A 15,530-nucleotide genomic window follows, 5' to 3' on the forward strand; every position below is an offset into this window, starting at 1 on the left:
GTCAGCTCAATTAAATTTATTCCGTTCTCTTAAAAGTGCATGCGCCAACGTTGGGCTCAACAAAGATGCGGCTTGTTGTTTGCCGATGAAGTAACAAGATGCGGATGTTTGGAAAAGCAAAATACATACGTGTAGAGCTCAAGGTGAGCATATTTCAATTGTGATTCACCGGTACTAGACAGGATTAATAAAATTGGGCTCAAGGATACATTCGTGGGGTGAGGCGAGTATACTCTGTTTCATACTTAGTGTACAACGTTGTCAAAGCTGCTGGCGCGAGCATGGGGCTTGATCTCGTAGGTCATTTGCACGCGTTCTCGCGCAAACGAAACCATAGATGAAGCTACGCGCTCACGCCAGTAGCTTTGACAGCGTTGTATATTAAGTTTGAAACGAAGTAGAAGCCACGTTTTACCACGTTTGCAAACGCACGCACAATATCCGGCATGTCGGGGACCAATTATTGTAGATTCGTGGGAAGTCAGATAATCGAAACGCAAGCAGCGCATTCGGTCACGGCGTGGTAGCATGAACTAAAGCTGCTCAATCGAAACCGAAACTTATTCGGCAACTAGTTCCCAGAGTGCTCTGCGTGGTATTTTGTCGCGATGGGGCGCTTTCAATTTTGGATGTCTAATTTGCCATGCACCTCAATAAAAAAATGCTAGATTTAAAAAATTTTGAAATTAGTGTTTTATTTTTAGCGAATTATACATGTAAAAGCCGAATATAAGCATCAGAATTCTTGAAGGCCATAATTTATGTAAAAACAGACTCAATCATATGTAGAGGGCACAAGCTACACCTCAACTCAGAAAGCTTGTAGAGTACGCTTCTCTATTTGGTTTTAAAATTACATCATTATCATCTAGATTCTGTTTGCGGGGTTTGCGGTCAAACGAAAGCGGCGAACTTATCAGCAGCAAAGCTGCCTGCATCTGATTCTCTGGTTTCTCTACTTCCTCCACTTGCAGCTGTTTTTGCTGCGGACACACCTACGATGGTCGTAAGTAATCTAGTATTTTCACCGACCTCTCAGAATGAAGAGCTCGCGTGCTTCACGTGTGTGATGGCGAAGTTGTTTATCCAAACTTGCGTAGTGCCCGTTTCGCACCGATCAGCTTTTACGTGTTTCAGATTTCGGCTATCAAAGGGGTGACGTTCGAAAACTGGTCTAAAACGTTTTCCTGCAAGCCCGAGTACTTGTTTGCTCCCAGAAGCAAAGATGAATTATGTGAGGTAAGTCCGTAGTTATCCGTAGCTGCGTTTGTTTGTCATTCAATGCAAAGGATTTTTTTTTTTTTCCATATTTATTCAAAAGCAGGGGGAATACCTGAACACTGGTGGTCGTGTGACGCACCGCAAATGAACAAATATCGCATAAAAACTCGTACAAAAGAAGATTTCTAGAGGTATGCAATTGCAACTTTTAAATCAGGTGGCGACTTGCGCCACCTAGCCTAGCTTTGGAGTGATGCAAAAGGGTTTTGGTGCTACTTAATACTGAATCAATCCTGCACCCTCCCCCCTTTCCCTTCATACCCAAATAAACAAACAAACATGATCAATCAACAGGTTTCTGTTTGGTTGCTCTTTGGTACCTATGTTCTTCAGCAACATAATGAAGTACCAAATGATGCCTGGCATGAACAGATATGCAAGTTACATAGAGTGTGATTGTAACATAAACTTTGAAATGCTCAAGGGCGTGTGAATTTTTCTAGGCGAGAGCCGCTTTGGGGTTAAAACCATTATGCTTGTAAACAGCAGATAGGCAGTGCGACGGACTTCTGCATGGAGCCTTTGACTAGGATCACTGAATTCATTTGTTTGTTTCCAGATTCATATTTCAGATGCTGTAAATGCCAACATACAAAATGATTTTCAGCATCACTAAAAGTCCTCTTTTTTTCTTTCATTCCTGCCCTTCTGAAAATGATCCGGATTTTTCAGGGAGGTCTCTCTTTTAACTCATAAAAATCTTAGTCATTTCATCATTTATTTGTGCACAATTAATTTTGTGCTCAAATAGTGCTATGAGATGCAAGTTGGGTCTCTTTTCGTCTGCCATCCACCAGGTGCTGGAGTTTGCCCTCCAACGTAGCATGAAGGTCCGCGTGGTTGGTGCTGGTTATTCCCCGTCAGACATTGCATGCACCTCGGATGTGATGATCAGCATGCGCAGCATGGACAAGGTGCTTGAGGTGAGGTAGGTTTCATATTTCCTTCTTTCGTACGTTACAGACAATAAAGACTTTTCTATGTTGTGTACTTCCGTCGTGCATTGTGGCAGCAGAACGTTGTCAAGAAGAGTCCGATGCGCACGCAAACTGTCCCTAACTCTGCTACTAGCTTTTGTGCATTTATTGCTGTAGGCAGAAGCAAGCTTCTCTGCTGGAACGCTGGAGTCTCACATGCAAGAAACAAAGATAACTTTTAGCTTCGCATTGATTGCTTTAGAAGTTTGTTTTTTCCTCAAGCCATATCCAGTTGGTGGTGGCGTTGCGCCGAGGGAAAGGCGGTCGATGCTGAACGGGAAATTGTTGCTTTGGCCGCCGCCATGCTGTGAGCTCTAGGCGGTTTCAATGAGGCGTGGTGCAAGCTCGGGCTATTTTTACATATATTGGTATGCACTCCGTGCGACGCGACTGGCGCGCCGCCGCGCGGCCGTTACCGAAGGTAGGCAGTGAGAACCCCAGAGAAAACGAAACCGAAACCACGCCGCGTACGTCCGTACGCATTGAGGTCGGAGCGGTACGGTTGCGCTGAGTTCACAGCATGAAGTGCTGCCGGCCGGTGCTGCGTCGTTAAGTACTTCAATAGTTATGCGTTGTATCTCGTGGAGATATAGTTCCACAGTTTTTCACCTCGCCAATGTTTTGTGGGACAGCGAAAACGATGGACCCGTGCCGTACGACCCGATAAGTTTGGTCTCCCGATCATGTCTGCCACTGTGTCGGCATGGCAGACATATTCAACACTGCCGCTTTGCGCTCTTCGTTTGTTTTCATACCAGTAACGCCTACATGTGTTAGCGCCGATGGGACGAACTGAAATGCCATCCCACACTCGCGGGTATGCAGTGCCAATTTCGTTGGATGAATGCCCTCTAAAGAAGTTTTGTCCCCATCGTATGGCACGCAATCTGTACTTCATGAAGAAAGATTCGAACGGTAAAAAAAGTGACAAATATGAATCTAAGAAAACCTACAATGAAACTCGGAATCATTAGAGAATCGACGTTTGACTACGGAAGTTTATGTGGTGTGCTTTCTTTTTTGATTAGCCTTCTTTTGGATGTGGAAACGCTGACACTCCAAGTTTTGTAGACAACAATATTTTTTCTCGGCTTTAGAGCCACCCATCGCAAAGTGGTTCGAACGGGAAGTACCGTCCACCGGGCCCATCCTACCTGTAAAGTGTGCCCCTCCCTCGATGAGTGGTATTATCTTGACAGCCTTTGACTGTCAAAGCTGGTTCCCATTTAGTTACGCCGCCCAAACTAAATTTCCGCCTGGTTTCGCTATGCCACCTCTTGGTATAATAAGTGTTGTGTCAAGTTACGGTCATGTCAAAGTACCTGTGTGCCGAAAATCAGCATCTCGCACTGCAGGTTATTTCACAACAGCTGACCACAATGGCCGGCCAAACCGTGTGTTGGCCGACAACTTTGTTTTCTCGGTTTTGGACCCACCTTTCGTAAAGTTGTTTCAATTGTAAGTACAGTCGACTAGTCCTTTCCTACCTGTAAAGTCTCACCCTCCCACGACGAGTGGTATACTCTTGACAGCCCTTTCATGGTCAAAACCGGTTCCCAATGAGTTACGTCGCCCAAACCAAATTTTCACCTGGTTTCCCTATGCCATCTCTTTTGGTTTAATAAGTGCTGTATCATGTTATTGTCAAGTCCAAGCACCTGTGTGCCCAAATCTGCACTTCGCACAGCCCGGTTATAACACAACATTTTGGGTCAAAAATTGGAGTAGCCAGTCTGCCTGTATTTCTTTATTCGTTAGAAACATAACTTTCACACCTGCTGTCTTAATGAAACTTGGCACACTTTGTGCAAAAACTTAGTGAACATCTCACTCGTCTCCAAGTATCATCGTTCCAGCAGTCCTACGTTTATAGCGACGACCGAAACAAATTTCCCACTCAGAGGAATTATGGCGGCGGCCGTCTTGCTTTTCAGAAAGTTGCTCCAACCCCTTTTTCGGCTGCAACTAGAGCAATTACCCCTAATAACGACTCAAACTCAATATATAAGAAGTGAAAAACATCTAGATTCCCTCCTTAGGTCTGCCCCAGCACGCATGCAACGTCACCCTCAACGTATCGGCTCAAAAAGCAAAAGTTTCGTCCGTGCGCGCTTCCATCGCCACAGCTTCGCACGCGGAAGGGCGCCGCAGGCTGCTGAATGCGCCTCACTGCCGGACGCCAGCTCCTCCGCTAGCGGCGCTACGCGCGTTTTTCAAAGCGCCCCCTATAGTTCCCGCACGGAGTGTATAGTAGTATTGTCCAAGAAATAAATTATCAATACATACCTTCAATTACAGGTTTTCTCTTTTATTTTAATCCAAGTGGTGGTAAATTTAATTTGTGTGCCATTCAATTTAATTCAAGTGCCATTCAATAACCTTAGCACTACCCAATTTGATTCCAGGGTCAGTCAATTTCATCCACAATATATACATTCACGTTTTTGTCTTCAGTGGTCGTGTTTCGCTTACACTTCTGATAAATTCGAGTAATTGTTTATTCAGTCAGATTTTGTTAGGGACTACTGATATTTTTATCAGTATTTCAATAACTTGGAGTTATTAGTCGCACAATTGACATATTGACTGCTTTTTTTTTTGGTTACCTCGAGTTACCAGTGGCACACTCGGCTTTATTTTAGCTGACTTGATGTGTTGTTTACTCTTTCTTATTATTTCAACTTATTATGGATAGAGTTCAGATGGTATCAGTAGTTCAGTACAACTGCTATTTGTGGTTACGCTTTTTATTACTTCTTACTATGATAGACACCGCTGACTTAAAAGCGGCTTCCACTTCTAATTACTTTGACCTATTAATAACACAATTTGTTTTGTAATAAAAGTTCAACAAACGTTTTGCTTACTCTCGATTACTTCGAGCAATTATTGACAAGAATATAACTTTGTAGAAGCTAATTTTACATTCTGATTACTTTTTCTTTTTATATTGCTATTATTGACACTAACTTTATAGAAGCCAAATTTTTGTTACTCAGTCGATTACTTTGAGTTATTATTTGCAAAGGCGACTTCATGTAAGTGCAGCTAAGATTTGGTGTACTCCTTTGATTAATCCCACTTGACTTTAAATTAACTCAATTAATTTAGTAGTTACTTTTTATCTTTCCCCGATATATTAATCACACAACTGAGTTTATATCAGCATTATTGACATCTTAATTACTTGGAGTAACTAGTGACAAATTGTACTTTATATATTGTCTAATGGACATAATCCTCATTCTCATAATTACTTTGAGCTTTTATACAACCAAGTGATTTATTCTCAGCTCAGTTACCATTTTGATCACTCTTGATTAGCTCGACTTACTTTTGACCCAGTAGAGTTTGATTTGGCCTAATTGACGTCATGATTACGCTTGACATTACTTTGAGCTAATGATGGACTAACTGATTTTATAGGAGCAGAAGTCACATTATGATTGCTCTTTTGATTGCTTCGAGTTACTATTGACCCGATGAACTTTAATTCATCCTAATTTTAATCTTGATTACTTTGAGACAATATTAAACTAGCCTACTTGGCATTGTGTTATATCTTGCTTCGTTGGAGTTACAATGCAACCAGTTGATCTATTATGAGTTCAATTCAGATTATTATTACTCTTTTGACTATACTTCGAGTTACTTTTCATCAATAGGCTTTAATTTAGCCTAATTGGAATTATGATGACTCTTTAGAATACTTTAAGGTAGTATTCAACTAAATTATTTAGTATGAGCTTGATTGACATTTCACTCTTTTGATTACTTTGAGTTTGTATTGACCCAATGACTTTATTCAACCATATTGACATTTTGGGGAGGTAGCCTCCTCTCTTTAGCATTTGCTCCACTAAAGTGGAAAGAGGTGGGAAGAGCTTCCGTTTCGTTCTTGACCTGTCACCTACTATAGAATGCTACGCCTTCTTTCTTATCTTCACGAAGGTCAACAAAGAAAAGATGACTGTCAAGGCGGAAGCTGGGGTCACTCTGAAAAGGCTGAACGAAGTCGAACTGGCCAAGAACGGACTCGCCCTGTCAAGGTGCATTCCCTTCCTCGAAAGTCTCGCGCCGGACAACCACGGAGATTTTTTTTCTCCAAACTCTTGTCGGGATGTGTTGGCTCAGTGTTGTAGCACTGGATTCAAAGTGGGAAGACATGCCTTCGTAACAATTTTTTCCGTAATACGACGCAGTCCTTCGAGGAGGCCTTTGGAAGGATAGCCGTAGTCTTCATGGCTCTGGACTTTGCATTCCCACAGATGTTTTGGTAGCTTTTTTGTGGAGGAAAGGAGCGGAAGTTTAAAGGCTGGTCTAGATGGTTACTTTTGAGCGCGCTCGAGTGCTCTACATTCTTTTATAATCGCTTAAGACGAGAGAAGACAATGGCACCACCTATTGGGTAGTACTGGAACTGCTCATAAGTAGACTGAAGGTTTTGCAGTATTTGTGAGATCAGATCTATGCACCGTTTATGAGAAAGGGCCGCTTATAACTTCTTCAGAATTATCTCGAGCCCACAGTGAAGGAATAATGCATAAAAAAATGAAAATGATATATGCAGGTAGAAAGCGTTCCAGGACTACCTGAGGGACAGCGCCAGTGTGCTCTCTCGGCCTAAGCAATTACGAGGGAACATTGCGCACTCGGGCGCACTCGAGCGGGAATCTCCGAATCGTCCTGAAAGCACTTTTGAGGAGTTTTGTCCGTGTACAGAAACGTGAGTGCCTCGTGAGCTGTTTGTTTTCCGAGAATGGAAATCAGCACGTAGCTATAGCACATCATTACGGCACAACTTGGCATGTGCCAAAAGCTACGACCCCAGTGAGCCAGTCGAAGCGAGGCACGTGACGAGCAATCATTGACACGCATTCTTCTCGTGGCGAGCTGCTAGGTGCTTAGCTCATCTCCACCGATTGGCCCTTGAAGGCCTGGGTGCTCACGTTTTGCCAAGTTATGGTGTAATAAGGTATGTCTTTACATTTGCCAGGGGGAAAAAAGTGCTTACGAATTTGAACAAAGGCACCTCACATAAGCAACTGCTAATGCTCAGAACTACAAATGTCACATCTATAAAAACCAAGTTTACACATATTTATTAAAACGAGTCACACCAGTCACGGGACCTAGTAAGGGCACATAAGTGGTCTTTCAAAAGACCTTGTAGTACTAAAGCTATGATAGGAAAGGAGATAACGGTGCACCTTGAAAATAATCATGTGATTCCTGTTGATGCCTAGTAAGCGAGTAACTTAGTCATACGCTTCTATAAAACAACACAAAGTTTAATGAAAAGTGCTTTTTTTGTTCCTTTTTTTTTTGCTTGTTTGAGATTTTCTTATTATCATTGTGTAGTTCATATACAGCACTCTGTTGTTTTTTCTAAGTACTGCACTGACTTGTCTTTATTTTTATTATTTTATTTAGACATAGTGTTTTCTCTCTGTTGAGAGCTGAGGCAGGTGAGGGTTGTCACAAGTTGCAGGAAAGGGAAAAACACCTTTGTTTTTACATACAAACATGTGGTACCATGGCAATGCACATGCTGGAGTAGAATAAAATGATTGGATATCACAGCAAAGTACATACTGACATTCAGTATAGGAAGGCAGTACATAATGACAGCATCAACAAGAAACAAAATATAGCATGTTGAGATTAAATGCTTTAAAATATATTTTTAAAATTATTTATGCTTTAAAATATATTTTTTAAATTATTTGAAAATTCTACTACACTCTCACAAACTGTGACCTTTTGCGGAAGCCGGTTCCACTCTTTAGTGTTTTTTTTCCAACCTCTCTTCTTGCTGCAGTCTGGGTGCCGTGTCGGAGATCACGCTTGGCGGTGCAATCGCCACCGGCACTCACGGATCGGGACTCAATTTTGGAATCCTGTCAACGCAGGTGACATAGCAGTTTGGGAAGGTTAACTTTCCTAAACCCCAAAACCTTAGTGGTTTTCGTCAGAAATCTAAACAAGTGTCACTGCGGTGCCCCAGTGCCGTAAACATATTGGTTGATACACGACTATAAGCATGGTGTCCTTCCCCGTTCCCCATCCTTTCAAGAACATACTATCGCGGACAACATGAGCTGAACAGTCCTTCGCGCTTCTTCAACACACCTACTGTAATGTTCCGGAGGATAGCCCACCTAAAATCGAAAGCAAATTGGGTGACAATAAGGAGCAGGCTAACCTTCGGTGTGTGATGAAAAGAGTTGAAGAAATGCTAGTTTTCAGTTTTGTGGCCTGCAAAGCTTGGGACCACAGGGAGGGGCGATGAACCAAAAACCAGTGTCCTTCCCGATCAGCAATGTTCGCTTACCTCCCAGCATCGGTAACACCATGTTTGCCAAAGTCGGCATTGGCCAGGGCCCTGCAATCACTAGAAACGGGCTGTATTTTGATTTTTCTGAGAAAAATATCAAATCGGGTTCAAAATAGGGGGCGGGTTATCTTTTGGGGGTGGGGCATCTCCCGGGATATTACAGTACCAGGTTTTGAAAGAGGCATGGTCCGATCTAGGAATGGAATGTGAGTTAAAGTCCCATACTTCCGTATTTTTTCAGAAATTGAGGAGTAATAGAGCTTGTAAGGACCACAGACAGAATAAGGCCGAATTGGACGTTTTAGCTCACATTGTCTACGGGATTACACCGCGCGACACCGTCGGCGTAGACACAACACCTGCAATATTTTTTAATATCATCTCGAAAGATGAGACATCAGACTTATCACTTAGATCAGTGTACTAAGTTAGCATTTTCCTCCACGAAAGTAGTTTTGATGAAATGCCTAAGATTTTAAAAGAAAAAGATCAAATCTAATGATCGCCTGTTCATGCCTATGGTGTTGCGCAGTGCACAGCGTGCATGAGATTGTGGCTTTGGCAGGCCTGCAATTGTGTTTGATATATTCAAGAACAGGAATATGGCTGTGGTAGGAACAGTATGCTTGCAATCATCTATACATTTTGCGAAAGGTAAGGCCGAGGAAGCTCGGGCCAGGCAAGGACGTTGATCTCCAACAGAACGAGAACAGCAGATTGTGTTTTTTGAACGCCTTGCAATACTTGCGGCCTTGAGGTTAATTTTTCGCGCTGTCATCGGAAGGGTTGTTTAAGAACTGTCGCTTCAGTACGCTCTTTAACATGTTGCGTAGGACATGCTCGAAGTCCAGTGAGCACTTTGCGCTTCCGGAATGTTTGCCGCCTCCTCTCACTCCTTTTCTTGTTTAATTTGAGTATCCCTTTCTTTCTCAGATGAGAGCACAGAGAGCTGTATGTCTTTGCCCCCTATTTTCTACTTTGCTTCCCTCGTCACCCTCCACAGTTAAGGAGGAAAACAAACGGGATAATCTATGTTGCAGAAAGTAGAGTTTGTCCGTCTTCTTTCCGAAAGACCGTATCTCGTGTTTGTCTCGTGTCACCCTAATGAACTCGAACTTGAATTATATTAGAACAAGTTTGTGCCGAGGACGCCGGACAAAAAGCTTCCAATAGGAAGCTTGACTAGGTCCGGTGTCTGTGTACATGCAGGGCACGATACAATAATATAATAAAACAACAACACTATTACCTAAACAAAATGGTTTCACACTTTTTTGTAGTTAAGAAATTAATATCACTGGTGGTCGAAGATGAAGTTGTTAAGAAAACAGTGCATAATTAGTATGAAAATGGGTAACGATCCAGAACTCCTGGCGGCAAATACTGATAATAGATTTGCGTTTAGTCAAGTTCAAAAGGTGGAGACAAAAAAGCAATACACTCCGCACTTGAGAATAAATACGCCGGCAACTTTAATGATATTGTAACTAAAAAATAATGGTTCAGCATGAGTGTTGTAGGAAACATTTGCAGTGATATGCAGTACTCTTTTTAGACAGTCATTAGTTTGTTTATATTAGCTTTAGTTGGGTGGTAGCTCAAACCAAATGGCAGTGGTTAAATTGTGAACCAAACAAAGCGTGATAAATTTGAACCTTAATATTCATAGGCAAAAGAGAACAACAATTACCAATTATGCCAACTATTTTTGCCAGTTTATGAACCAAGTATCCTACATAATCATCCCATTGCATAGGTTCTGAGAAAATGACACCTAGCATTTTGTGCTGGTTTACTATTTCAATCTGGCTGCTACCAATGTTTAGAGCATAATTTTTAACAATGTGCCTATTTATAAATCTAAATCTCTCAAAAAATATTTATGGGTCTTTTTTTCTTACACAAAAATGGACTATGCATCGCCAAATGCTTGTTCTCCGGCCAAATGTAGCGCCAGACGTCCTAACCAGATATTAAGGTTTCAGCCCGAGCCGATATCTTATTCAAAAGTTATAATGATTTTCGGAAAATATCAATGGGAAAATGGCGGTCGACATAGTTCTCGAATACATGGAGTTCTATATATGGTGCCAGAAACCGAAAACAGGCAAAATGGGCCCCATTCTCCGATTGAAATTTTCAGAAAATCAATCATAACTTTTAAATAAGATATCAGTTGGTTACATGTAGCAGAACACATTGAATAGAGTACAGTTCACACAGAAAGAATAAAAACACTAAAAATAAACGAGGGACAGACACTCACAGTTCTTTCAACGAGCAACAACATTCACATGATGCCCATCACACTGCGAAGAATCACTTTGGTCACAGAGAAAATTAAGGGAATACGAAAATACTAGAAAGAGATACTGGAAAAAGATATCTTCATCTTGACTTAATTTTCTGTGACCAAAGTGGTTCTTCATAGTGTAATGGGCACCATTTAAATGAAGTTGCTCGTTGAAAGAACTGTGTGTGTCTGTCCCTCGTATATTTTCAGTGTTTTTATTCTTACCGTGTGAACTGTACTCCATCGAACGAGCTCTACTACGTGTACCACTCCCCCTTGTTTCCCGCTTTAGTTTAAAAAGAAATGATTGTAGCCAGTCAAGATGCGAACACTGTCTTTAGTTTGATACCATATTTCAGAAAGCATAATAAGAGAGTTTGGTTTTCAATTTAGTGCACACAGATTGTTTACTGTAATGACTTGAGCCGAACACATCGCGGTCTTGGTTACGACTGGTAGGTTTTACTCTTCTGATCCGATAACAAACAGATAACAAGGTTGACAACCAAAACACGAAGTCCGCTAAACATAGCTAAAACAGTGAAACTTGTCACTACATTACATCCCTCCCCTCTTAGTAAGGAGCACAGTCTCGTTAGTTTAATACACATAAGGTCCCAATCTGGAGACTGGTCGACGCAGTCTTGATGATCTTCGAGGAGGAGGACTTGTCAGCTGGTCATGGACCTCTGCATTTGGTGAAGGCACTTGTTCCGTTGGCTCTTGACGACAGGTGATGGGTGGCAGCTGAACAGCATTGTCCCGGCTCGTTGGGTTGATGCTCACGTCCAGCCAAGCCTTGCGCAGCTGGTCACGGTGGTGTCGATGAGTCTCGCCGTTCTCCTGCTGCACTTTGTACGAGACTGGGCCCATTATGGCAACCACCTTTGCTGCTTTCCATCGCGGGCCAAGGGTGAAACTTCTCATGTAGACCGCATCTCCTAGTTGGAACTTCTTCACATTTAGGTCTGGTCTCTCCGGTTCTCTAATCCGATCCGGATGAAGCCTGTCCAGTGGGGAACGCAACTTCCGTCCCATCATGAGCTCAGCTGGTGTCTTGCCGGTCACTGAGTGGGGGTGGTGTGCTGTTTGAACAGAAATCGCGAGGTTCTGCACTGGGTATCTCCTTCCGACTGCTTCTTGAGTGTCGCCTTCACCTCCCTCACCATACGCTCTGCCCTGCCATTGCTTGCAGGGTGGTATGGAGCTGTGTACACAAAGCGGACAGCATTGAGCTTGAGGAAGTCTTGCATCTCTCGGCTGGTGAATGCAGTTCCATTATCGGACACTATGACGTCCGGCAACCCATGTGTTGCAAAACACTTGCGCAGGCTCCTGATTACGGCAGTAGAAGTCATCGATGGCATGATCTCTACTTCCACCCAGTTGGAATATGCATCGACGATCACCAAGAAGACCTCGCCCTTAAAGGGGCACTGACACCCCAAAGGTCGTATTTATTTTTATTGTCTAAAACGATGCAAGTTGCAGCCATAGACACGCAAAAAAAACCGCATCGCGAAAAAAATTTTCCCGCGCGCACGCGCGCCTTTTTATTTTTGGCGTTTGATTTTCCCGCCTCTCGCCTCCTCGCTTCTTTTGATCGGTGACGTCAAAAATCAGGAAATTTAGAAGCTTTGTAGGCGGCATCTTTATAACATTTAATGACGGCAATCCTAAAACATGTTTTTTAACGCAATTGCGAACGCACTACGGCCCTTCTTTTTGAAATACCAAAAATCGGGAGTTCGTTGTGGTGCCGTCTCCTGGATTTGTATCCTCCAACGGAAAACAGGCGACACCGCTCAAAACCGGTCCGCCGCAACGCCGGCGCTAGCCGGCGCTCGCTCCTTTCCTCATCGCTTTGGGTCGCCATGGCAACAGCAGGGAGTGGTGACAGGAAAGGGGACTCTCAGGTCTCCGCAATTTTTGACGTCAAGGCACCGGCGCCGATCGCGCGGGAACTTCGAATTCGGCATTTGGAAATTGTGTTTTTACTTCACGAATACTGAATTCCCAAATTTCAAATTTTGAGGGTAATGTCCCGGCATCGTTTTCGACCGTTTCGGATAATAAAAAAAAATATGATTTTGATGTGTCAGTGCCCCTTTAACTGGGCCTGCGAAGTCGGCGTGCAACCTGCTCCAGGGCTGCTCTGGTTTAATCCAGAAGTGTACTGGTGCCTTGGGGTCGCTCTGACGGTTGGCTTGGCACTTGTCGCAGTAGCGCACAAACTCCTCTATCTCTTCATCGAGTTTCGGCCACCAGATTAGGCTACGAGCCATTGCCTTCATTGCCGTCATTCCAGGATGATTTGCGTGCAAGAGCTGTAGGACTTGGCTCCTTGCCGCCTTGGGGATCACGACGCGGTTACCCCACAACAAACAGTCTCGATGCACTGACAATTCTGTTTGCCTCACCTCGAATGGTGCGAAGTCTCCACCAGAACTGTCATTGGGCCATCCGCTGAGCACCCACTGCTTCACCCTTGAGAGCACGGCGTCCTTTTTGGTCAAGCCCGCAATGTCAGTAGCCAGAAGTGGGGGGTACTGGACGGCTTCAAGCAACAGGATGTCGCCGGGTGGTGCTGGTTCGTCAACATCTCCAGGCAGTGGCAGCCGGCTTAGACCATCCGCGTTAGAGTTGTCTTGACCCTTCCGGTACTTGATCTGGTAGTTGTAGGCACTCAACAGGAGTGTCCACCGTAGCATTCGAGGTGAAAGGACCTCAGGCATGCGCTTGTCTGTGCCGAACAATCCCAGTAGCGGCTTAGGATCTGTTATGATCGTAAAACTTCTTCCCGCCAGATACTGGTGAAAGTGTCTAACCCCGTAGACAACGGCAAGTCCTTCTCGGTCGATTTGTGCATAATTCCGCTCGCTCTTGCCAAGAGTATGTGAGGCATATGCGATAGGAAGCTCATTCCCGTCGTCGTCTTGGTGTGCCAGCACTGCTCCAACCCCCACTGGTGAGGCGTCACAGCATAGCACCAGAGGACGACTGGTGTCGTACTTCACCAGAAGAGACTCACAAGTCAGCAGTTTCTTGAGGCTCTCAAAAGCGTTCTGGTGCTCCCTTGTCCAGGTCCACTTACGTCCGTCGTCTAGTAGGTGATGCAAAATCTCTGCAACCTCTGCCTTCCCTTCCAGGAATCGACTGTAGAAGTTCACCATGCCCAAGAAGGCCTATAGTTCTTTTTTGTTAGTTGGAGCTGGGGAGCGCTGTGGATTGCTGCAACCTTGCTGGCACTTGGGTGAATCCCCGAAGCATCGATCTTGTGTCCAAGGTACTCTATGCTTGTCTTGCCAAACCGGCACTTGTCCTTGTTGACCCTCAGTCTGGCGTCTTGTAACCGTCGCAACACAGCCTCCACACGCTCGTTGTGCTCTTGTTTTGTTTTTCCCGAGATGATGATATCATCCAGGTACGCCACAACACCAGGGATTCCAGAGATCAGACTGTCGACGACACGCTGAAACAGTCCCGGCGCTGCCGAAACACCGAAAGGCAGTCGTCGGACTCTGTAAAGTCCTTTCAAGGTGTTGATTGTGAGGAGCTCTGCAGACTCATCGTCCAGCGTCAGCTGCTGGTAGGCCTGCGCGAGGTCGAGTTTTGTGAAGATGCAGCTGGTGCCTATTGCTGCAAACACTTCGGTGGTGGTCGGTAGAGGGTAAACATTGCTTTTCACTGCCTTGTTCACCGTACTTCGATAATCCCCACACAGTCTCAGGGATCTGTCTTTTTTTCTTACAACTACCAGTGGCGTCGCCCAGCTGGCATACTGAGTAGGCTCCAAGATGCCTTGCTTCTGGAGGCGGTCCAGCTCGTTGTTGACGTCTTCACGAAGGGCAAATGGCACTGGACGACACTTGAGGAACTTCGGCTCGGCAGTGTCTTTCAGTTCAATGTGAAGGGGTGCTCCTGTGAATCCTGGCAAGTCGCTGCCGAAAATCTCCTGAAAAGCTTCCGTTGGGTCCTCTTCGGAGCTGCTCAGCTTTTGGATGCCTTGCACTCCAATCCCCAACGCTGGAAACCAGTTCCTGCCCAGCAAACTGTTGCCTTGCCTTCCGACCACTAGCAACGGTAATGTTGCAACGTGATCTCTGAACATGACGTCCACCATCGCTTTACCGAGGGTCGGCAGCGTTTCACTGGACCATGTGACCAGCTTGGTGCTCGATTCCACGATAGGGATCTCCTTTCTTGAGCTTGCTTCAATTTTCCTGAACGTGTCTTCGCTGACTATCGAACAGGATGCACCAGAGTCAACTTCCATGGTGACTTGCTCATTTGCAACGGAGATCTCGACCATGTACTTCTTTGGTGCCTCGGTTAACTCGCAGATGGAGAATAACTCATCCACTTCGTGCACCTGTTTTGCGTTTCCACGCTTGTTTCCCGTCGCTGGCTTCACCACCTGTTTTTTTTAACGACACGCTGCCGCGATGTGCCCTAGCTTCTGACACTTATAACATGTCGAAGTCTTGAACTTACATGAAGTTGGAAGATGCTTACCATTACAACGGTAGCAACTCTCTCTCTTTTCGCGAGGCGAGCTCTTCTCTGCGGTTGCATGCACGCTGGCGTCCCCGTCCGCGACCGTCTTTCGATCCTCGTTGATGTCCTTCAGCTGCCTGGCTGC

At 44.5% G+C, this 15,530-nt stretch overlaps 1 protein-coding gene across 3 annotated transcripts in view; it reads left to right on the forward strand.

Moving 5' to 3' along the window:
* Positions 1 to 887: 887 nt before the first annotated feature.
* Positions 888 to 15,530, forward strand: part of LOC115321098 (L-gulonolactone oxidase) — a 44,464-nt gene continuing 29,821 nt past the window's right edge. The window contains exons 1-5 of one of the 3 annotated variants that reach the window (XM_040206365.3): positions 888 to 1,006; positions 1,138 to 1,239; positions 2,079 to 2,204; positions 6,210 to 6,307; positions 8,080 to 8,170. In XM_040206365.3, coding sequence (XP_040062299.2) covers positions 1,001 to 1,006; positions 1,138 to 1,239; positions 2,079 to 2,204; positions 6,210 to 6,307; positions 8,080 to 8,170 — 423 coding nt within the window. In that variant the 5' untranslated portion in view covers positions 888 to 1,000. Of the gene's footprint in view, positions 1,007 to 1,137; positions 1,240 to 1,393; positions 1,413 to 2,078; positions 2,210 to 6,209; positions 6,308 to 8,079; positions 8,171 to 15,530 lie in introns of those variants that run through there. The other 2 variants (XM_042289544.1, XM_042289545.1) reach the window with 2 other exon arrangements.

The sequence above is a fragment of the Ixodes scapularis genome, unplaced genomic scaffold, assembly GCF_016920785.2.
Source record: "Ixodes scapularis isolate PalLabHiFi unplaced genomic scaffold, ASM1692078v2 PGA_scaffold12__126_contigs__length_90152505, whole genome shotgun sequence".
Taxonomy (NCBI): domain Eukaryota; kingdom Metazoa; phylum Arthropoda; class Arachnida; order Ixodida; family Ixodidae; genus Ixodes; species Ixodes scapularis.